Raw genomic sequence first — 23972 nt, forward strand, 5'->3', positions numbered from 1 at the left:
AACCAGTTTTATCATTAAATTATGAACACATTCTGAACAAAGCTTACAATGTGAAACAGAAGCAAAACCAATTTCAAAACATCGATTAACATCTTTTTATGAACTCACACAAACAAGAAAATCAATATTTCTCAAGAACAAAAATGTTAAAAATTGCAAACATAACTGTTTACACAAAAGTGGGAAAAATGCAACAAATCACAAATATTACAAATATCCTTACAAAAACACTAGAGTTTAAAAAATTGTATTTCTTTTCCCCTATTCTGATCGGTTATTTTTTATATAATTTATTTTCCTTGCACTTTTAGACAAATGACTCCCAAGTGATTTTTAAAGTGTAAAACTTTCTGTGTTTGTACTTTAATAATTTGAACTGATTGAACATAATCAGACCTTTGGATGTCATTTCTGCAATCATAGGTTTCGTTTTCCATTTTTAATTTTCACGACTTTAAGTTTTCTCTCTTAAATTAGTAAAATACAGATAACCGGAACAAAAGAGGAGAGCTAGTGATGAAAGTTGAGACAAGAACGTGAGCAGAAATGGTTTGGAAAAGAGTGAAGAAGTTAGGAAAGCGGCACAAAAGGAGACAGGTGAATAAAAAGACGGACGGCCGTGAAAGGAAAAGGTGGGACAAAGTAAAAGATTCAGACTGAAGGGATGCAGTGTCTCTCATTTTGTGTTCCACATGGATTCGTCCCTCTCTGGCGGCCCTTCATTCACACTCAGTCGCCCGCTCGCTCTGTCATTGTCACGCTCTCGCTCTCTCATTCTTTTCACCCGTTTCTTCTCGGCTTTTCACCCTCGCTGTGCTTGTCTCTGTCCTTCATCTCCTCAGCACATCACTGCTCTCTCTCCCCTCACCTTCATTCAGCCTCTTTGTGCCGTCGCGCCTCCCTCCAGCAGCTGTCTTTAATTTAATTTTACCTTGTCACATTTTGCTGCATTCCCTCTTTCCTGTCTTCATTGTTATTGTAAAATCCTTTGAAACGTTTAGAATGTGTGACCTAATGTACGTCTAAAGGGCTGAGATAAGAAATCTATTTTCATTTCCTTTGGCCACTTTTGGCTCAACAAAATGAAGCAATTTTAAATGGATATTATTTCTACCAAAACATTATCACTTACTATTTTCAATACCAGCAAATCCTGTTATTGAAAATTGTATATTTCTCTTTTTTTACTTTCACTGATCAAGTTAGCATTTTTTGTTTAAATTTGATTTGGGACAGAAAACCAACATATCTAAAATAAGACATCCTCACTAAGTCTATTGTATTATTTTAATAATCTATATCTACAAGTTATTAGATCTATATTTTGTGTAAAACTCAGGTTTGTTCATTTGAGAAGTCGTAATACAACAAGGAAAGCTCTGAGCTAATTTTAGCAATGCAACTAGCACAGCTAGCAAACAACCGATTGATTTTTGTAAACAAATAGATAACAACTGAGTAATTATTAACAGATCTAAATAACTCTTGACCAATGCTTTCCAACTACAGACTGTCTTTAAACGAAAATAAACTTGCTAGCTATAAGCTAACATTTAAGTCTCGCTTAAAAACTACCAGCCAAAAGCTAAATAACTACCGTATTTTCCGCACTATAAGACGCACCTAAAAACCTTCAATTTCCTCAAAAGCCGACAGTGCGCCTTATAATCCGGTGCGCCTTATATATGGACCAATATTGAGCCACAACAGGTCTAGCACCTACAGTAAGCAGCCGCTGACTTCATTTTCGCCCGTAGAAGAAGCAGCACCACGTTCTCCACCAACATGCTGTGTGCGAACGGAGAAGGGTGACCATCGTCCGGCCACGCCCCGGCCCAGTCGCGGAAAGCTCTCCTCGTCGACCGGAGTCGGACTGTTTTGTTGACATTCTTTATGTCAACAAAGAGGCTTTAGACATTCATCCTTTGCTGCAGCTCCATCTAGTGGATGCATAACGTAACTCCAGCCTCTACTGTAACGTCTGTTCTATGCGCCTTATAATGCGGTGCGCCTTATATATGAAAAACATTTTAAAATAGGCCATTCATTGAAGGTGCGCCTTATAATCCAGTGCGCCTTATAGTATGGAAAATACGGTACTAATTTATGCATCTAAATTACAGTTTTGTTTTCATTTTTATTTAGCCAGGATTAAACATTTCTTTTTACAAGAGCAACTTGGCCAACACAGCAGCACAATAAAAAATAACATTACGAAAGCCTACAATAAGCATATGCTATTGTAGCATATTGGTTTAAGAAACAAACTATAGATATCTATAGAATGTCTATATTATATAGATGTATAGAATATATCTATATAGTAGATATATTCATGCTATCAACCAAATCACACTGGTAAACTACAAACCAAAATCTATTAAGCTGTGGATGAAAACTACAAGCTGTCAGTGATCAACCCACCCACCCAAGCCAACAACTTGTAGTTTACAAGTTGTTGGCTTGTAAACTACAAGCCAACAACCAAGGGCCTCTTATAAACTACAAACTCGAACAGTAAACAATCAAATATGTTGTTAGCTGCAAGCTAACGGCTAACAAACGTCATTATTTCAAACCAAAATTCAGAAGAGAGATGAACAACCTCAAGCTAACAGCTGAATTTCCACTTTACAGGATAAAAAAGTTAGTTTCTATTCCATTAAAAAAAATAAAAGACAGAGTTAGGCTTATAATTTACAGATCTGCTAATTAACTGAATCATGCTAACTACAAGAAGCAAAATAGTTGTGCTTCTTAACTCAGCCAATTAGCCAACATTTGTTGTAATATTGGTAAAACTAAAAATAGATTTTTTTTTTTTTTTAATGAAGGCCTTTCTTGGCATTTCAGGCATTCCATACGGGACATAAGAATGCTAACTTTGTTACTCTAACCAGAAGATGGCATTTTTTGATAAGTATTCCAACAAAAAGCACTTCAATAGTTATCTTTTTATGTTTGTGGTAATAAATTGACATCTTGCATAATGTTCAAAAGACTGACTTTTGATTCATTTAGCAGGACGTTAGCATTAGCCGTCAGACAGAATTAGATTTTGTATGTTATGATTACTTTTAATCTGATTTCTTTCTCACTCAGTCAAATTGCAGTTAGACGGGTTTAATTATCCCATACTCACTTTTGTTAATTGTGCTAAAAAATAAATTGTTGGAATAAATTGGATATTATTTTAGAAAATAAATTCCTGCCTCCGATGTATTCTTTTTTTTAAATTGGTTTCTGCATTGTTTTTTTGTTTTTTTAGAACATATAGCCAGGCTGACTGTGGTTTTTATGCTTCCTTGTTTTTCCCCTTTTCTTGTGTTCCCTCTCATTCATCTGAACTCCATCTTCATTTTGCCCCCCACCCCTCTTTGCCTCTTCTTCTCCGCCCTCCATTCCACAAAGAGTAATTCCATCTCTCTCCCAGCAAACAAAGGGGGCTAATGACATGCTGACACCGAGCCTGATGATTGAATTCATTAGGCGTGCACAATAATTGCCAGGCGGCAGCGTGCGCGCACCCTTTTCACAGGACAGCTGTCAAATAACAAGCAAGAGAGAATGGCTTTTTATTGTTGCACTGGAAGAGAGAGTGAGAATGAATATAAGAAATGAAGTGAGAGAAGCACCTGTTGTAGAGGGAAGCGCGAGAAAGCTCTCAGCATGTCAATTAGGCTGATGTGTTAGTGCCGGGTTGCTGGGTGACATCAGGGCTCAGGTACAGATTTTACTATATTTCTCTCCTGCTACAATCTCTTGTTCCATTATATTTTCTATAAATATTATATTGCGAGTTATTTCCAAACTTGTAATCAAAGCTGCAACTATTTAGACACACATAGGTTTTGAAACGAGTGCAGTAGCAGAAGAAAACTTTACTGCACTGCACATAAATGCAGCACACTGCCTATTATAATTATAGCTCCCAGGAAGAACCTGTAAACTCTGAAATCAGGAAGAGATGTCAGTCAAGTGTGCCGCTGACTGTGGCGAACCAGACAGCATGATAAGTTCTGAGGGGAAGAAGTTATTTCTTTTTTCCCTGGACCGCAGGGCTGCGAGTTAGCTGCCAGCCACCAGGCCAATTCGTAAAGTAGATCTGTGCCATGTTTTCATGTGGATTCTCCTTCCCCTGACACTAGAAACTAGCTTATCATGCTGCTGGGCTGACTTTTATAACGCAGAGAAAATTGTGCCAGGCTTGACTAGGTAGGATCCCACTGAGACTTGATGCTAGCTAGCGTTTTTGTTTTTCTTTGTGGGTGGGTGTTTTCAGTTTGATGTTTGTTTTAAAAACACATAACATGTAACTCTTGGCATGCATCTTAATCTGCTTTGCTTGGTTTTTGAGGTTGGAAAATAAACTAGAAGACAAGTAAGCAAACAATTAACTCTTGCAAAGTCAATGATGCTAGCTGTTAGCTTGTCTACGTTGCTAGTTAGGTGTTAGCCTCGTATATTACAATCATAGCTGTGTTGTTTGCTGTTAGTTTTTCTACTAAAAAACTAGCAGTCTTGTTAGCTAAATGTCAGTATTTAAGGTCTAAACTTACTTGGTAGTTTGGTTGAATAACTCAGTTGCTAGTTAGCTGTTAGCCTGGTGGTGAATAGGCTTGACTGAAATGAAAATTAGCTTGTTAATGCCTCATTTGTTTCTTTGCTTTTGATTGGGAAGTTTACACACAGCTGGGCTGTTAGTTAGCCGTTAGCTTTTTATTTTACACACCTATGTGTTTGCTTGGTAGCTTTATTTATTTATTTATTTTGTTATTAGCTTGGTAGTTTGAGCATCTATTTCCATTCTTTAACTCCACATACAAAAAAGGAGCCAAAATACGCCCACCAATATGATTTAATCAACAGAAAATCATGTTTTATGTAACTGAAACACTGTTTTGCACCTGCAGATGCTCCACAATAGAAAGGTCTCTAAATGTGCGAGTTTTAATGCACTGGTACTTGAGATTCATCTCCTGGGAAATGTTTGTGTACCTGCATAAGTAGGTGCACTACAGGTTTTATAAACAACTTTCTGGCAGAAACAATGCTCACAGTTTCTGCCACATTGACAGTAAAACACATTTTATAAACCTTTAGCAAACAATTAAATCAGAGGTGCCAAAAGTTTTTGTCATGAAGATCAAAATTGTTAAGTTGAAATCACTTCGGAGCCACAAAAATTATTTTAAAGGGGCAGTATTATCTGCTTTGCAGCAACATAATGCCATTTTATAGCACAATCAAGTAATTATATGATAATGACTTCAACATAATTTGACTTTGTGATGTAATGCCTTTAAATTGGGCCTGTCTCTTTAAGAAACTCCTGCTCTTCCTGACATTCTGCCTTCAGGAAATCATCGCAACATAAATACTACAAATCATAACAAAAGTTTTGCACAATTGCATAAATGTAAGACAGTTTCAAACCTTATTTGTAGCTGATTTGCGTTTGAGTAAAAGTGGACCAATGGTTGAAGCACCAAACAAAGACAAATACAGAAACATCAAGTATTGGGAATATATTTTTGTACCTCATTTTTTTAAAGTGTTAAAAAATCTTTTCTTACAAGATCGAAAAATGTCGGGGCGACCGCACAAAATCCTTCAGAGGGCCGTAAATGGCCCACGGACCGCACTTTGACCATCCCCGAGTTAAATATTTTCATGATTTATATTTTAAATCTGGATATTTGTTTGTTCCTGTTGTAGAAAACAGAGGAGGATGAACTGGTCCTGACTCCCGACGGGACCAGAGAGTTCCTGACCTTCGAGATCCCGCTCAGCGACTCGGGTTCTGCAGGTTTGGGCGTCAGCGTGAAAGGCAACCGCTCCAAGGAAAACCATGCAGACCTCGGCATATTTGTCAAATCAATCATAAACGGTGGAGCAGCCTGCAAGGTACTGAGCATCCTGTTGTTTAGAGCAGAAAGGAGAAGTTTCCTATTGATACGCTGCAAACATGCAAAATCACCAAGTATTTGTAGTCTAGTTTCTAATGAAAATATCCTATTAGACTTAAAATAAGATAAAATTAACTTACAAGTAACTTTTCAGCAACAAATGGGGGCTTAAGTAAATAATTCTACAATATTGATTGAATAAAAGTGGAACTACGATTTTTTAAAATCAATTTTAAGGAATTAACTTGAAATGAGTCCCTGTAACTTTCTGAAAAGTTACTTGTATGTTATTTTGTAAGTATTTTCACTAGAAACTGGACCAAAAATACTGAATATATAAACCATTTTTCTTTGTCTGACAACAGGATGGACGACTGAGGGTGAACGACCAGCTGATTGCTGTGAACGGTGAATCACTGTTGGGGAAAACCAACCAAGACGCCATGGAGACGCTGAGGAAGTCGATGTCAACAGAAGGCAACAAGCGCGGGATGATCCAGCTGATCGTGGCCCGACGAGTGGCCAAGAGAAACGAGGTAAAGAATGACTGTCATACTAAGCAATTAATTAATTAATCAATTAATCACAAGATAAATGTACCTTATGTAGCTTCCAGCAGAATCCAATTACACTTTCTTAAAGGTCTTCTTTTAACAGTTGTTTTATCTTTGCCATTAAAGCAGCATTTTCCCTAATCTATTTTTTTGCGTGATTATCTACATAACTTTTTTGGTCTACATAAAATCAAAGTAAAATGCAACAAAAAGTAAAAAAAAAATGTTTCTTAGGAATACCTTCCCAAGACACCAGCTATGTTTCCGTTACAAATATGTGCAAAACTTTAATATTCTGCTAACATCAAAAAAACACAATTTTGCAATTGCTTTGTTTCCATTAGATAAGTTCCACTTCCTAGTCCCACTAGTTCCACTTCCTGTTGTTTTCTTTGTCGTTTCCACCAGTGGTAACTTCCGGTTTTGAAAAAAATCACCTCTTGCTGCTTCATAAACATTTAACAGAAAAACGTTTCCATTAAGCTAATTTATTTTGTAATCCCACTTTGCACAGCTTTATGTAGCATAGTTGTTGAAGATGTTATTATCGCCTCCACTCTTTAGTACCAACGTGAAGCTTGTGTGGTAAAAACACGACCGCCTGGTCATGTGAGCATCGGTTAATTATTTCATGTAGAACCAGGAAGTTTCCAGGTCAGAGTGATTTACCAATGCCTCCCTCACACACCAACACGCCTCCCAGGGGGCAGGAATGAAAACAGGCTGCAAACCAAGCGGCGCCATTTTTATTTATTTTTTTCTTACCTCCCCTCAATGTCATGTCTTTACATTCCCTGTACACCTCGGCCTGTCGCCTGCTTGAAAGCGAAGGCTGAGTGAGTGTTGGTGTGCGAGTGTACGCCTCTGGCGCTACCAGGCTTCGCCGCTCTCCTTCCCCAACCCGGTGTGTCAAAGTTTAGATTTCCCCTCGGTCCGCCTGGTAATTGAAAGCAGGGGCTCAGCCTGGAGGTGTTTTTCGCTGTGCGTCGATGTGTATGCACATGTTTGCATCAGCCTCCCATTTATGTATGCATATAAGAGTGTGTAGTGCGTGTGTGTGTTTTCAGGTCTTTTTCTGCGTTTGTTTGCTTAGACGATGCGTCGGGTGGCAAGACTTCTCAGGGAGAATTAGGACTGGATAAAACTCGGCCTTGGAGAGCCTTTCTCTTTGTTTCACATGCATAGCTGGAGGCTTGGCCTACGGCTGACCAAGTGTCTGCTTGTTTATAGGAAAAACTCTCCTCAAAAGAAGGATGAAAACCATTTTCATACTTTTTTTTTTTACTGTACGGAGATGATTTACAAGCAGCATTCAGCTTCTATGCACCACAGATCTGGAACAAACTCACAGGAAACTGCAAAACAGCTGAAACACTGAGTTCCTTTAAATCAAGGCTATGAATGCTAACGCTGGCTAGCATGGCCTCCGATGACGGTTTCCCTGTAACTGTGAGCTGTTTTTCCACCATTAGAACATTGAGGAGCGCATACATGAGGTTGATGGACAGTGCTAAGACCCGCCTTCTGGTTCTGATTGGTTGTTTTTGGTCGGGATCGATGCTTTTCTTCAGACAGCAATAATCGCTCAGGGAGAAGGTTGAGGTAATCAGTCTTTTCACAGATTATCTGACTCATATTAATCTGTAACGACATGGTGACAGCTTTAACAAACATGTAAAAAACATTTCTATAAAAGTTACATACTGCAGCTTTAAGCTACTGGAGAATAATGGTGTCCTCCCCAGCCTGTCAGTCAAATATTTAAAAAAGCTCTTCTAATAACTAATTACCGTGGGACGAGAGCCTTGGCTCATTTTTGACATTTTCCTGACATATGGGATCAAATAATCCTGTATTTACTTTCCTCCCCATGTCTCCATCCCCTGACAGCCAATCTCAAATCAATCTGAAATGTTTGTCGCTGCATAAATCACAAGCCCAACTGCTTCCCGCTCCTTCACCTAGACCCAGAAACACACCAAACTGAGAGCAGCACACTTCCACACCACCGCTGGGATCCGGCTCAGCTACCCGCCAGAATATGCAATGAGCTGTGGCGTGATTTGTCAATGCGACGTCGGCCTGCTAAATCCCCTCTGCTATTACGGAGGCATTTCAGCCCCGCTCCTCGGTCGGCCAATTCATTAACTACCTCATTTAAAGTCGAGAGCAGCCAGCAGTCGCTGCGCCATATGGCGACCTTTGAAATTAGTTTGTTTCCGAAGTTGATTTGTTGGCTCCGTGTGAAGTTTTGATTGGTTTTCTTCATTCTGCTGTGATTTCAGTCATTTGTTTACCTTTAAAACAAAGAGACTGCTAATGAAGACCTTATCTGGTATTAGTGAAATCTGGACTCCATCAGAACTTTATCCGTTCATTAATGTCAGTTCCTGACCATTGTTTAGAGGTAATTTGCTCAAACTTCCTTCCGTATTCCCAATTTATATTGGACGCCAGCTGGGCCGCATTTGTGTTTTTAAAAGTATTGATGTGGAAACATTTTAATTGTCGTCTCAATTGCTTATTGACATTTCGCCTCAAATTGCACAATCTTGTTCAGGCCCAAGAAATCAATATTTTTTCCCCATGCCTCTTAGGTCTTCACTGTTTAGGATCATTGTCCTGCTGGGGGGGGAGTTTGGCGCTGTCACACTCTTAAACACAAAGGATTTGATAATGAATTAAATAACTTTAGATTACCCTGCTGCTGCCCTCCGACAAGCAGAAAAGAATCAATTCTGTAGAGAAATCCTCTGAATCAATTCAGAATGCTCAAAAATATTTTAGTCTGCTTAATTCTTTGTCTAATTATATTTTTGAATAATTTAAGATTTCTATTTAAGAAAAATCCATGCAGCTAAGCTAACCTAATTACCCTTTGCACGTGATGTCACGCTCTCCAGAACTCCGCCCACTCCGCCATGACGGACATCAAAACAACCAAAGCGCTCCTGTAAAGCTCGGCTAAAAACGGACATCTAGAGTCTAAAATCGCTTCTATTTTGATGACTTCACTTTAAAAATGGTCATAGGGTGCTGCGCGGTTGGCTGCACAAACAGACAAGGGTGCAAACCAAGCTTGTCATTTTATTTTGTAACTTTTAATGAGGAAAGATGGATAGCAGCTGTTAATCATAACGATAACGACTAGCAGCTGTCAATAATAATGACTGGCAGCCCTCGGTGTAGTCGTGAATTTGCAGCAAACATTTTTACAAGGTAAGAAGACTAATGTTCATATAGTTTATAAGTGTGTGTAATTAAAAATATGTCAAATATCGCATTATGGAGAAGGTACGCGTTTAACCATTAACCATGAGACAATGCCGCACCGTCATGTAGCCTAGCATGTATGGGAGAAAACTGGTTAGCATCTCGTCTTTTATGCGTTTTTAAGGCTGCTGCGGTGTAAGGGGAAAGCTGTTTATGACGCAGTCATATAAACCATGTGGTGTGAATTAAAGCAAAGTCGGTAATTTGATCAACACGTCAGGAGGGAGGAGGCCTGGGTCGGTTTCTAAGCTAGCTAGCGCCATCAATGAGCTCCAGCCAGGTGTGTTACGTTCACAGACAAATTAGCTCGACTCGAACAAGAAGAAGCCATGAATAAACTGATGAAAACCTCGTTGGAAAACAATTTCAGTCGCTCTGTTCAATACTAATGTCACTTCCGACATACGTCATGGCGCTTTGAGTGATTAAGTGACGTAGTTGCAAAGGGTCAATTCTGGCAATTTAAGGTTCAGAATTTTATACATGAACCAATTTTTGTTTAAAAATAAACTGATGAAATTTGATACAAGCTGTGTCCAAATTCAGGGACTGCATCCTTCAACGGGCCAGAAAACTCCAATCGTTGCACCCCTAACATGAACAGTTAATCAACCCTGGTCTGCTCCCCATTCAGCTCCTTCAGACTAGCCAGCAGCAACTAGCAAACACCTGGCTTGTTATAGGAGCTACTTCTCAGTGAAACGCAGGTAAAAACAAACTTTAAAGGGTTAATAGAGGAGCCATGTTGCGATGACTTCCTGAAGGCAGAGCTTCAGAAAGAGCTGGAGTTTTTAAAGAGACAGAGACCCAATAGACCTGAAATATATATATATATATTTTAAGTCATATCTGATATGTTACGTGCCTATATGGTGGAAACAACAACACAATCTTGGACCAGTCCATCTCGTACCGACAAACTGTCTTTAATACCTAAAAGCATTGAGTTGCTGCTATGTGATTGACCTATGACCTAATAAATCCCCACTTTTTCACGTTTCTCTTCTGCTGTAGTTCTCATATGCGGAGTCCTTTATAAAAAAAACAGATGTTTGCTCCAGGATCCTGTCTGTGGTGGTTACTGCGGCACCTTAGCTGTTTAGTAAGAGGCAAGGATCAAAGACCTTTTGCCAAAATCGAATCCCAGCCTGGCCAGTTACAGCCATCGATTGGGGTAATTTGGCTCCAGTATCGACTCCAGCGTTATCTCTTGTTACGTGATGCCAGCCACGGCGGTTATCTTCATAGCGAGGGCTGTCATCACCGTCAGCAAGAAATGCAGAAGCCCCAGCAAATCAATGGAGTCAACGATCCAATGGACAAACACTAAGGGCAGAGACGCCCACGCCAGCGCACGGACCGGAGCTACTGGGTGACACACTCTGCAAATGGTCTATTTGTCCAGCAAACAAGGAAGTGTCATCGCGGGTCTTGAGGGAAATGTCAGGCTGGTGGCGAGTTAACCTTCTTCTGCATGGCTCAGGTGGCTTGTTAACAGCCGGTGACTCAATGGCCTGTTGAAAATCTGAACTCATTTATTCTTGTTATCACACAGGTCGCGTTAGCATGGAAACCTGCTCCTCTGCTCGTCCATTAGTGCTCACAGCATTTTAGTAAGGCTGCTTCCCTCCAGGCATGTTTTCTGACGACCGCAGTGGAGAAAACGCTTCTTGTTTGTTCTGGTCCACATTGTCAATAGACGTCTGTAAGATTGAAACTGGTCAGACAAATACAACAATAATGCCGAATCTGATTTCTTAGGGGTATCCCTACCTTTAGCAGAACCCTCTACTAGGCCTGAAAGGATAGCAAAGTTTTTCTGGATGATAAATTGTTCCAGAAGTTTTTGTGATAAACGATAATATTGTTGTTTTCATGAACTATAATGCAAGAATGCATTCTAATAGATCAGTAGGCCTTAATTTACCAAAAAAAAACAGTTAACACTGGAACTGTAAGACATTTTAAATATCAAAAAGAAAAGAAATATAACAACTGAAACCACAAATAAAATATGTCTACGGAATCGAAAAATTCTCTTCAAAAAAAAGGGCCAGTTAAGACCAAAGCACCAGATTGAAGATTAAAATCGTCCAATTTTTGGTAGAAAGAAAGAAAAGACAAAAACGACAGATTATGCAAATGGAAATTATTGAGCTCGTTTTAATCTATCATGTGATTAGTATATTTATTGCTTATTGGTACAGGCCTACCCTGTATAACTACATCTATTCACTGTATTCAAGTAGTCGTAAATATATTTCATGGAGAAAATAGACACATTATTAAGAAACTGGCACAGCATTAGTTCTCACACATTTAATACATCTAAACATACATGACAGAATGTCACTAATGGTTTCCCCAGTGTTAAAATGTTAACACTGGTTATTATGTTATTGGAAGACATTATTGACAACACTTAAAGACAATGAAATACAAAGTTTTTGGCTCCCTTCTGGTCATATTTAAAAACGAAATTGAAAGGAATATTACCCAAAATGGACAACGATAAGTTAGTATGTTTATGCTTAACTATACATCCTTCAAGTACACAATTAAAGTATTTACTGTATTAAGTTTTCCTAAATTCACCACTGTATTTTAATTTTCTGGTTGTGATTGGTTGTTGTCAAAGTGAACGCTGTTTTTATTAGACATATTCCAATTTAAACACCTGCTCTACTGATGATCTGTCAGAGTTGGGATGAGGTCTGCCTCTTTTCTTTTTTAACTGAACTGAACCAAATTCCACAGCACATCTTCATGTTCTAATTGTCATAGTCAAGCTAGCTTAACTGATCTACTTCCCTCTCCTGTATTTTTTTAAATGTACCTTTTACCTTATCTTGTTATCTGGTTATCATGGTGTTGACAATTAGTAGCAAAGCACCACGCCCCTTTTTTTATATATGTGACGCGTATATTTAAGATTTTATGTTAACATCTTGACAGCCAATACCAATGCTAGTCATTATTAGCTAGCAGCTACAACGCTGCAACATGTCAATACTGTAACATGGAAAGAAAATAATTTTCTCTTCCTCTAGTATGCACTTCATCCTTTTTCTCTTTCGTCATTATTCATTCGTCGTTCGGACACAATGAACCAATCAACTAGCTACAATACTCGACAATCAAACGATGTCTGTAAGAACACAGGGAAGTGTGGGGAGAAGTTGTCTCCAAAGTGAATCATCGCTTGTTTTTCATGAAGCGTCACTGAAACTGAATGTGTTGACTGCTGATTGTAGTCGCCAACCATCTCAGACCTCCATCTCTTCCCTTTGTTTCAGGATTCTCCAGGAAACCCGTTGGGATCCCAGCAGACGGTAAACACCAGTCTGGACGACCACGAGCGCAGAATCTCCCACTCCCTCTACGGTGGCCTGGAAGGCCTCGATGACAACTTGATGCCACGTCAAGGAATGATTCCACGCACAATAGGTAACGATGCAAATCTCTCTGCTCCCCTTGTTTTAACTCAGGGCTTCGTTACAGATAAAATGTCAGAAGGATTTTACTTTTTCAAGTGTTGCATTTCAAATTTGTGATGTGTGGAGTGGTAGACTTCATCACCTCTGATCATCTCTTCTTAGCAGCCTGACAGTTTAACTTCCCACTTCTCTTTATTTCTCTGATTTTCCCATGAAACACAAGCCCTGATATCAAAGTCTTTATATGCTGCAGTCAGTATTTGTGCTCATTTTTTTCTGATATTTATGAGCTTCACACTGTTTCAAACTGGATTTATTAACACCATCTGATAATATTAAAAAACTCAGTAGATTTTCTAAACGGACTTGCAAACAGACTAAGCTGGAAAAGGTGATTGTAAGAGCTGTTCCCTGAAGTACACAGACTATTAACAACCTGGGATGTTAAATCAAGTAGAAGATGAGCCACTGAGCTCTTTTTATTGCACTACTAGTCCGGGTTTTTAATGATACTCAAGCTGAGCGTTTTGGGTTTTTTTTGTCTTGAATAACACAAATTAAACGTAAGATCAGGAATCTATTCATTAAACTAGCACAAAGTAGAGCTGGGCGATATGACTGAAAATTAAAGTAATGCTCCCTTCTGAAGCTGCTGTCCCTGCGACCCGAATCCAGATGAAGCGGAAGAAGATGGATGGATGGATGGATACAATTTTGAGATTTTACATTAGAAACAACAGAGTTTAAAGAAAAAAAGAAATATTATTTATTATTATTTCACAGAACAAAATATGAATAGACAAAATTTCCACAAAAAACATAAAAAAAAGAATATTCTTATTTCATACGACAAAGTGTGTGGATCGATTCGTTTTTCATAAAAAAATTTAAAAAGATGTAAATTAAACAAAGTTTGTGAATAGACTCATTTGCTGTTAAAAACATAAAAAAGATAAAATTTAATCATAGTTTAAACAAAAAATGCTAGTACACAAAATTTCCCTGAATAATACATAAAAAATATAAAAATGTATAGTTAAAACAAATAGACAAACTTTCCAATAATGTTTTTAAAAAAAAAACAAATATTCTTTGTTCACACCAAAAAACAATCTGACTTGGTCACATTTTCTGCAAAAATGTTTCACAAAAACATGAAACAACAAATCTTAGTTCAACAGGAAATTTGAGAATAAAAATTTTTTCTGTGAACAAAAACATTTAAAAAAATTAAGAAAACCTATGTACAACCATTTTAGAAAAAGAGAGAAAACCAACATTCAAGAAATCGGATCGGATACAATATAGTCATAAAAACCTCATAATACAACACATTAGATTAGGAATCTTTTTTTAAACTAATCATTTATTCGATCCTTAGTTACTTGCAGAAGTTATATGATGGAATAAATAATTTAAACGTTAAGTATTAATGATGTAATATGAAGACAAAAGCCGCTGCTGTTCAGAAAAGGAGTCGACTTTAAAAGTTGAGTAGAGTGGGTATAAATAAGAAATGGAGTTGCAGAAATTAACCCTAAATGCTGTTGAGCACCCACCCAGGACAACATCTGCCTCCCGCTGCTCCAATTTCAGATCAGACTAAATTGTTTGTTTTTATTTCATTCTGTTCTCCCCAGTGTTGCAACAAAAGCTGATTTCTGACTCTTAAAATCGAAGAAAAACGACAAATGAAAAAAAAATCCCCTACATTTGTTTATTTCGTCAGCGTGAGCCATCTGTGCCATCTGCTCTGTTTTTGTCACATTCTGCCTTTTTTCAAACTCTTAGCAACATCAGGGAGCAACAGATTGAACAAAACTTGTCTCTTTTTACAGTTTCTCTCTTACAGTGTCTGTTTGTGTGGATTTGCACGTCTTAAAACCTTTTCTGTTGCTGTGACCTAAAGCGGGCTCTGACATGGCTTTGAAGTCGGCGGGTTTGTAGAAACGTGTGTGTCGGACAAAGTGGAGGAGATTAGCGTTTTCGTATGCATATGTAAGAGCTTTAGGTGCAGCTGTGCAGGATTGCATGTGTGCAGTACATAAATTATTGCTTGATGGATTGCTGGTTAAATTTCCTGATGACTTGAAAAGAAGGACTTCTGCACACCAGATGGTGCAACGACACAAATTCCCTGTTTTCATTTCACAAAGCCTTATTTTTATTCTCATGAAAAATGCAATAAAATAAAGAGAGCAACTCTTCTGCTTCTGATAGATGATTGCAAGTCACTCCAAACAGGAAATCTGACAGAAAACCCCTCACAGTGCAAACAGATTTAACCGAGGAAGAGTTGATGCACCAACTTTTAATCAGCTTTTTAAATGAGCTTCCGCTAACTCTGCCTCATTAATCAGTGCAACATAATGTTAAAGTGAGAACTCTGTTTTCCCTTCATGCAAATTGGTTGACACTGGCACCGCTGTGAGTGTAAACAAAGGAGGGTGACAGAGGAAGTGTTAATAGGTGAAGCTCCATCATGCTGCTGCAGCGGCTACGTTCAGCCATGCTTAACAAACACCAACAACTTATAATGAGCCTGCAGGGTCGAAAGTGAGGAGAAACGGGCCTGACTTAACTCATGCAAACAAGATCTCTGTCACTTAGCCGAGCAGACAGGCTGATTGTTACATCTCTAGAACAAGAGCAGCAAGTGTTTACTGAGGTTATGCATAATGTCATACTGTGCAAAAATCTAGAGATGTTCTTTTATTTCTCTATGTAGATTTATTTATTATGATTTATCAAAGTTTTCTTTGAGTATCTGATTCATTTCAGATTCATTTTCAACTCTTGACTTTTAAGTTATTCTAGGATGTGGCTGAATTGTGATATAACTGTTTTATGTCGGTCTATATTGATAATTATCGAGTAGTTTTTTTTTATTTTAAATATCTGAAACTTTTAGTGTAACATTTCCTGTTTTATCCAGTTTTCTCTCCACGCCGTTGTTTTTTATTTTTAAGCAGTTATTAGGCACATAGGAAAAACCTGAAACGGCTGCTGCTCCTGTTACTCAGCATGTTGTTGCTAGGCAACCGAAGCTAAGCAGAACTCGAAACTGCTCGTTACTCAGCATGTTGTTGCTAGGCAACCGAAGTTGAGCGGAACTGGAAACTGCTCGTTACTCAGCATGTTGTTGCTAGGCAACCGATGCCACCAGTCTTGCTTAGTTATTTGGGAAAGATTGAGCAGCTGAAGTCTTTCCTCTGCCTACATCTCCCAGAATGCTGTGCAGTTCTAGATTGGAGTTTGGTAAATATGCTATACATTGAATTTTCTGTCATGCGTATTGATATTGATCACATGTCTATCGCAATATATATCTTATTGATTTATTGTCCAGTCCCAAGTGATTCAAAAATAAAAAACCTAAATGAAAAACCACTGTAGCTTAGTATTTTAAATTGGACGTTTAAGCACTTTTTCTAGGGACGTAACAAAGATGATCAGGAATCAGAAACACAAAAATCCAAGATTTTTAGTTAAAAACCTAGTTTGGATCATATTTGAAGCACAATTATAAAAAAGTTATAAGTGATTTAAATGTTTTAGAAAGCACACATAGCATGCAGTTGAAAAGAAAAACTTCTAATTTAAATCCATTTTCACAAAGAAATTAAAAATGTGTTAAAAGTTCAACCCATTTGAAAGTTAAGTGATTCTTCTGACTTTAAATAAGGGGTAAAATATGGTTAAAAATTTGAGGAGAATCCAGCTGTTAACAGCCGCCACGTCTGTCCTCCCGCCGTTCGTCACTTCCAACATGTGAGGGTTAAGACACGTTCCATGCAGACGTTGATTCATCAAACCCTACACTTTCCACAAATGCGTTTCTGATCCTTCGTCACGTGTGACACCGGATTGACCCGATCGAGGGAGGAAAGTGGACGTGCAATCTGCCGCACAATGGGACACAAAGCATGTCTAACATACATGATGGTCCAAGTGTTGGATACCAAAACCTCATGATTTATTCCCTCCTTATGAAACACTGATCGTTCTGTTACAGTCTGTGCATCTGAAGGGGCAACTTGAACCCGGATATGATTAGCAAAAAAAAAAACAGGATCTTTCTGCTTCATATGGATTTAAAATTGAGTGTGTAATAAATTTCTGCTGACCTAAAAGTGTCCAAGGACTTGAGTTATAAAGCATTACTCAGCAGCGTTGGGTCAGAGGGAGACTGGAGAGGTCAGATGGGGATTAAAGTTTAATTTGCCTGTGTGGTGGAAAGTAGAGAGGATAAAAACCTCCAGGGTTGCACTTTAAGCTTCAAACTTCTCCTAGATGCTTTTATAGAGGTTTTCATTGCCACCAAATGTTTGTTTATTTTTAGTGGTTGGGCTTGATTAAAATTTTAATGGAGAAATCAGATATTAACAAAATAAGCAAATTTTTTGCTGGTAATTTTGTGAATTAAAAGCCTTTTTTATTGTTTTTAATGTGTGTTTTAGTTTGTCCAACTCTGATTGTTTCAAAGCGCCTCCCCCACTCGGCTCCTCCAGACTAGCGGCATCATATGAACCGCTTCAATCCAACTCTCCTAAGAACGGCTATAAACAGCATAATGGAGGAGCATTGTTGAAATGACATGCTGAAGGCGGCGTGTTGGAAAGAGCAGGAGCTTCTTAAAGAGACAGAAGCCCAATTTCCATATATCAGTTTGTAAAATCAGTCATGTTTGCTATATAAAGCTTTTTTATAGCAACTCAAGGTAACATAGTTACTTGATTGTGCTGTAAAGAAGCAGTGTGTGGCTGGAAAACACATAATACGTTTTGGATCTATTTTTTTGGCAGCCATTTTTGCCAAGTCTCTCTTACTTACTGTTGAGTCACCAAAGGTGTTTACACACCTGATAGTCAGGTAGACTCGGTTCAAACTTGCAACATGTGTTACATTTTCAGCTGCTGTGATTGTCTTTCACACTGCACTGAGTCAAACAAACCGAATCCTTTGAAAAACCTGTTCTCCTCCTCGCCTGTGGGGGCGCTGAACCAAGAACCACTGAAGGAAACGACATGAAAACCTCAGAAGAAGACGTGACATGAAGACAACTTCCTGCTTCACAAAATGTAAACAACAATGGAATATCTTCGGATTTTAGTGGATGTTGGTAAAAGACCATGAGCCGTTTTTCCTGAAACGCTAGACTGGCGCTTTTGTTTTGGTTGCGTTTACCCAAAATGCCCTGCTCTTGTTGTCTGCTTCCTGCTTTGGAGCGGACTCTGGTTTGCTAGACATTCTTATATTCATTCGAACTGCACCAGACTTCACTTCAGCCTAACCGAGACCGAGGTTTTCAGGTGGGTTAGAGTTCGCTTGTTGGTCTGCATCGGATTTCGACCAGAACTCAAATGAACCGAACTTTCCAGGCTAATGGAGTGGAGTTGGATTGAAGCGGACTGAAGAGGACAGGTGTGAATGCACCTCCAGATTTTGTTCTGGGACTTTGATGCATTGCAGTACATCTGGCAGACGAGCCTCTCCTGATTTTTCGTGTGAAGAATTTGTGGATTTTAGCAGTTTGCATCCCCTAGCCGCCGTGAATACCAGGGCCCCACTGTCTTGTGATTTCATTGTAAATGAGATGTTTGATATTGTAGTTTGCAGAACAAAGTCCCTCCAAACCGTTTCAGTGATTGCTAATCACCTTTTGGCTTCTCACCACCTCCACCAGGCCAACAAATGTGGTGCATCTGTCTTCAATTTGGGTTAATTTAGCTTAAAAAAAAAAAGCTTCAGGGAGTTTGTGTTTGCAATGATGGATCAGCAGAACAGTGTGCAAGTTTCTTCATGTGTGGTCTCCAGTTGAAGCTACTGAAGACATTGCAGAGTAATTTACTGCTGCCACACTTTGTGCTTTTTTATAAATGACCTCACTGGATCGAGGACGGATCTGGAAAACTTTGGGAAGTCGGCGGCTGAACGTGTGGCTGTCGGCTCCCAGATGTGTGCGCGTGTAAACACAAAGCCGGAGCTCTGCATGCGCGGCGGCGGTCGTTTCTCTTGAATAGATTATTGAGAGTGCTTGGGGGAGCCTTTCACAGTTGCCTGGAATAAGTCTGTTGTAAAGCTGCCACAAAACATAAATCATGCATTAGAGTTTCTTAGAAGACAACATCATTCCTATTCAGAATGTATCGTCTTTTCTGGCCCTGCTGCACGCTCTTAGATCACTCGCTGGTTTTTCACCCTCAAGATGCCAAGGATAAGAGAGCAGCTTAATTATTCCTTCAGGCCAGAAGCTTTCAAGGCCCGGCACCCCTGGCAATAACCTCCTTACTAATTATGCAAATAGATCGAGACAAGACGAAAAGAAGGGGAGACGTAAAACCTCTGCCTCTGCCCGTCTTTCGCCTCATGTTATTCTCAATCCATCCTATTTCCATTTGCAACAAAAACGTCTTTTTCCCCTTTTGCCTCCAGGTATGTAGTCATTCTTTGCAGCATTATAATAGCCTCTACAGCTGAATCTAAATAAACTGCCACCTATTGTTTGCCTGCAGCTCCGTCCAGAAGTTATTATGTCCTCGGGGATCATTAGAGCGTAAACAGCGGTTTGGTCCTCAGGTGATGCTGGGTGTGCTCTCCCTCCGCTTGGCAGGCGTATTGTTGCTGGACGACGGCTGCCCTTGGGTCCTGGCTCTAAAACAAAGAGGCTTTTTTTACGCTCCGCTCTTACCAGGCCACCGAGTTGACAGATTCATTGGTTTTCTACTCAGTAGCTGCCAGTTGATTGTGCTTTGTGCTGCGGTGATTCAAACTGTGGCATTGATGGGATTCTCAGTGTTGCACACTGGACTGCTTAGGGAAATGGGATTAAGTTGTTGTGTGTGTGTGTGTGTGTGTGTGTGTGTGGTCTTGGAGAGAGAGATGCTGAGCTGAAACACTCAGACTCCCAAAATTACAGTGAATCAACTTGAACAGCAGGGAGGAGCTGAAGGAGCAACATTTTCCACTAAAACCACTAAAACGATGAAGGATTGACACTTTTAAAGGCTACATGCACGCACTAGTACCACCAACACGTCCAGGTTATTCAAGTCATTATTAACCGTTTACCCCTGAACGCACCATCTGTTGACAGGTCCAGCCTCTTCATCCTTTCACAAAATATTAAAATTAAACATCAGTGAAATCTAAACCTTGAATCTTGATTTACGTCTTGAATTTTCAGTGCAGCAGAGATTTTTCATGTCATTGTTGCTCCACTTCTTCTCCAGAAGCATTTCCTCCTGGCTGACTGAATAATCTGTGGTGTTGCTGGTCGTCTTGTGAACCAGATCTTGTCCAGATTGGACCTTTCACTCTGGGGGCTGAACTCTTTTTCTTTTTGGCCATTTAAAGTGATTTAATTGCAGAAGTGATGCTTTATCAGAAATATGTTTATAAATGTGGATCCTGAGGCGTCCCACTCAGGAACAGAAAACACCAAGCAGAGAGTTTTTAATTGACCCGGACTTGCATACCTTCAGGCCTCTCCTGATCCCGTCTTTGTTTTTCCTTTGAGCTCGTTTCCATCGGTTCATCCAGCCGCTGGCTGGAAGCAGCGGAGGCCCAGCGGCACGTCGGCCGTCTCTGCGCTCAGTTATGAGAAACAAACAGCGGGGCTGGCTCAGGTCTGCAGCTTTAAACTCCAAACGCATCCAAACGCTGTCTAAAGACAAACAAACTTCTCCCTAAGCTCGGTACACAAGCCCTTTCTGAAGCGTCGAAGCTCCCCGGTTTTTGATGCCAATTTCAAAACGCAGATTAAAGACCGAGTCATGCGCTGCATATCAATGCCTTTTTTAAGCCGTGCTTTTCTCTGCCTGGAGAAAGAAGACTTTTATATGTTTTTTCCCCTCAGTTGAGGAAAGCTTTTATCTTTATTTGTGAGGGCACAGCTTGAATTAATCTTTGTGTTTTGACATAGAAACACCATTGTGCCCCGCTGACTAACTGCTTTTGGTAAAAGCTGATTAACTTTGAGCGTTTTCTCTTTGCTTTTAGACCTCAAAGTATTTTTGGGGGGGCTTCAAAGTTTCCAATTATATTATAGATGTTCTAATAACCGTCACTCCTGATGGAGTTTTTTATTTTCTGGCCAATACATTCATGACAGTTTTAATGAGTTTTTCTCCTCCTGTTGGTTGAACTTTGGTAGATTTTCGCCTGCAGCTAAAAGGAATAATTAATAAACTTTTATTTTGGACCAAAGTATGTGGTTTACCTTTGTAGACCTAGTTTTAAATACTGGGAAACCAAAGACTTGCAAAATTATTTTTGTTATTGGTTTCTTTTTAATGAGGGAGGAATAATTCATCACCAATGTGCATTTGTAGTTTTGGGGGAAAAACTACTTTGTGTTCGAGCACAAATAGATCAAAAATGATAAAAAACATCACAGTTTAAGAAATTAAGAATTATATTTATGATTAGAATGTTGTTTTAAAATAAAAACAGCCATAAAGTTGGTAAAAACAATCAGGTCTTTACATATTTTTTATGTTCTGTTCACTAAAAAATCAATTTGTTTGTCCATCTGTCCATCCACCCTTTAATCCATCTGTTTATCTGAGTCCGTCTGTCCTTACACCCGTTTTTAGCTTCCCTGTTTAAAGTCTGTCCGCTACATGAACCTCTGCCTTAAATTCAAACTAAATTTTTCTCATTTTTTCTTTCAAAAATGGCTAAAAATCTGTGAAAACTGTTGAACTGCAAACATTTGCTTCTGGAAAAGTTGTTTTAACATGAGGGATATGTGTGAACGCTGAATGTGGAGAGGGTAATTCAGTCTTTCCAGTCAGTTTTTAACATGGATGATTTAAAATGTGACACAGATTGCAGTATTTTATTTGGAGGCGCTGAAGCTGCGGGGCGCCGGCCTTTTGTTTCAGTTTTGACGGATTTCTCTCTGAAATATTAGTTTGCATCAGTTCTCGGTGTAGAAAGGAGCCTTTTGCTCTTTGATTCCTGACGACTAACACAAGAACTTGACATTTATTATTCATTTGAACCATGTCTGGTCAGTCGGAGTCAGGATGTGCTTGGCAGCTTTTACAGCTGGAAGATTAAAACTCCACGTTTGGAAAGAGATGAGAGGAATAATAAATCGCATCTCCTGCAGGAAACTATCAGCTCTCTCCGACCGTCAACATGCCGCAGGACGACACCGTGATCATCGAGGACGACCGCCCGCCGCTCCTGCCGTCCAACATGTCCGACCAGTCGTCGTCCAGTTCCCATGACGATGTGGGCTTCGTGGCTGATGTGACTCCGGCGTGGGCCAAAGAGCTGCCTGCTCACAACGAAAGGTGCATTTAAATGCTTCATTTTTCTAAATATTTTCATCTGCAGCTTTTTGTAGATGCAACCTGCAGGGTTTCCTTATGTTGAAACTTTTTAAGCTACTTTGAATAAATAATTGAGCAAACTGTACCTCTAGTTAGGTAACTCCAATGGTCTTCTTAAAAGATGGAGTCACTGGGAACATTTCTTAAAAATATAGTCAGTGTTTTCAGCAAAGTTGAGCTGACTGTCCAGGAATGATCCGAGGTAGTTTTAACAAGTTGGTCATCGAGAGAAACTGGAACCACTTTCTGGTTTTGTTGTCATTTAATGAGTTCCTTAAGAAATTGAAAAGGTATGGTGTGTTGTGAGGGAATGTATCTTTTTTGGTTCCAGTAATGCCAGAATTAATCTTAAATAATAAAGACTTAATGGTATTCTGATTAGTAATTTAATTATATTAGATGTTTTACCACCCCCACGCCACTAGAGGCAGTAGCAGGCTGGAAAAGATGCTACTAAGGAGCAGATTTAGAAGTACACAGAAAGCTTTGTTAAAAACTGTGAGCTGCGCTGGAGAAAATAAGAAAAATTCAAATACATACTGAGAGTGAAACTCCTTCCTAAAGAAGATATATCACAGATTTTAAAAGAAAATAAAAACGGGAGACCGTGGATATTATAGGAAATAGCGCCACCTTCACTTCGGGAGTGCAATGGTTTCATTTCCAAATAAGGTCTGAGACCGACAGTGGTCCGTCCCGCCACTTTCTGTTTGCTGCAGCGAGGTGTACTTGAACTGCACTGCTTGATAACAAGTAAAAGCAGAAAAAAAATCTTATGATTTCCTGCCCATTTCAAGCACAGCAACTTAAAATCGTTGACGTCTCCGCAACAGGCTGCGTTTGAAAATAGCTGATAAATATTAGTTACATCCGTCCTGTGGAATCGACTTTTCTCTCTGTACTTGCAGCTCTCTGAGTCCAGATGAAAACGATCCGGACGTCTCGTTCCAAAGGGAAGGCTTCGGACGCCAGAGCATGTCGGAGAAACGCACCAAGCAGTTCGGAGACGCCGCTCAGCTCGAGATCATCAAGACGCGCAAGTCCAAGAGCATGGATCTAGGTACCGAACTCTGATTTGCAATGCTTGGGTTTTATTTTAATATTTACACATTTCCCCAGAGAACAAAAAACTCCAATTAATTCCAGTTTATGTGAACCAAACAAATTATTCATAGTACTTCTTCCCCCCAGCTTAAAAGCAGAATTATTCCCAACAACATACAGCTCAAACATAAATGTCACCATTTGATGTGGTGCACCAGATTATAGCGTAAGCTAATTTGTAAAGGAATTGAAAGTTTGTTTTTCTGTAATTAATATCAGGTTTCTGTAAAAGTGAACGCTCCAGAAACGCCTCCTCTTATGCAACTTCTACTTTCTTCTTTCGAAATAACTCCTTGCATAATTATACACCTAATCATCTCAAAAAGGTTAAATCCTGAAATTTGCGTCACC

General features: G+C 39.3%; 1 protein-coding gene across 10 annotated transcripts in view; it reads left to right on the forward strand.

Annotated features, from left to right (window-relative positions):
• Positions 1-23972, forward strand: part of pard3ab (par-3 family cell polarity regulator alpha, b) — a 249256-nt gene that overhangs the window by 144723 nt on the left and 80561 nt on the right. For all 10 annotated transcript variants that reach the window (XM_007540092.2, XM_016664830.1, XM_007540095.2 and 7 more), the window contains 5 exons: positions 5719-5907; positions 6275-6445; positions 13033-13183; positions 22292-22478; positions 23426-23577. In XM_007540092.2, the coding sequence (XP_007540154.1) occupies positions 5719-5907; positions 6275-6445; positions 13033-13183; positions 22292-22478; positions 23426-23577 (850 nt within the window). The remainder of the gene's footprint in view (positions 1-5718; positions 5908-6274; positions 6446-13032; positions 13184-22291; positions 22479-23425; positions 23578-23972) is intronic.

The sequence above is a fragment of the Poecilia formosa genome, unplaced genomic scaffold, assembly GCF_000485575.1.
Source record: "Poecilia formosa unplaced genomic scaffold, Poecilia_formosa-5.1.2 Scaffold515, whole genome shotgun sequence".
In the NCBI taxonomy this organism is placed as follows: Eukaryota; Metazoa; Chordata; class Actinopteri; order Cyprinodontiformes; family Poeciliidae; genus Poecilia; species Poecilia formosa.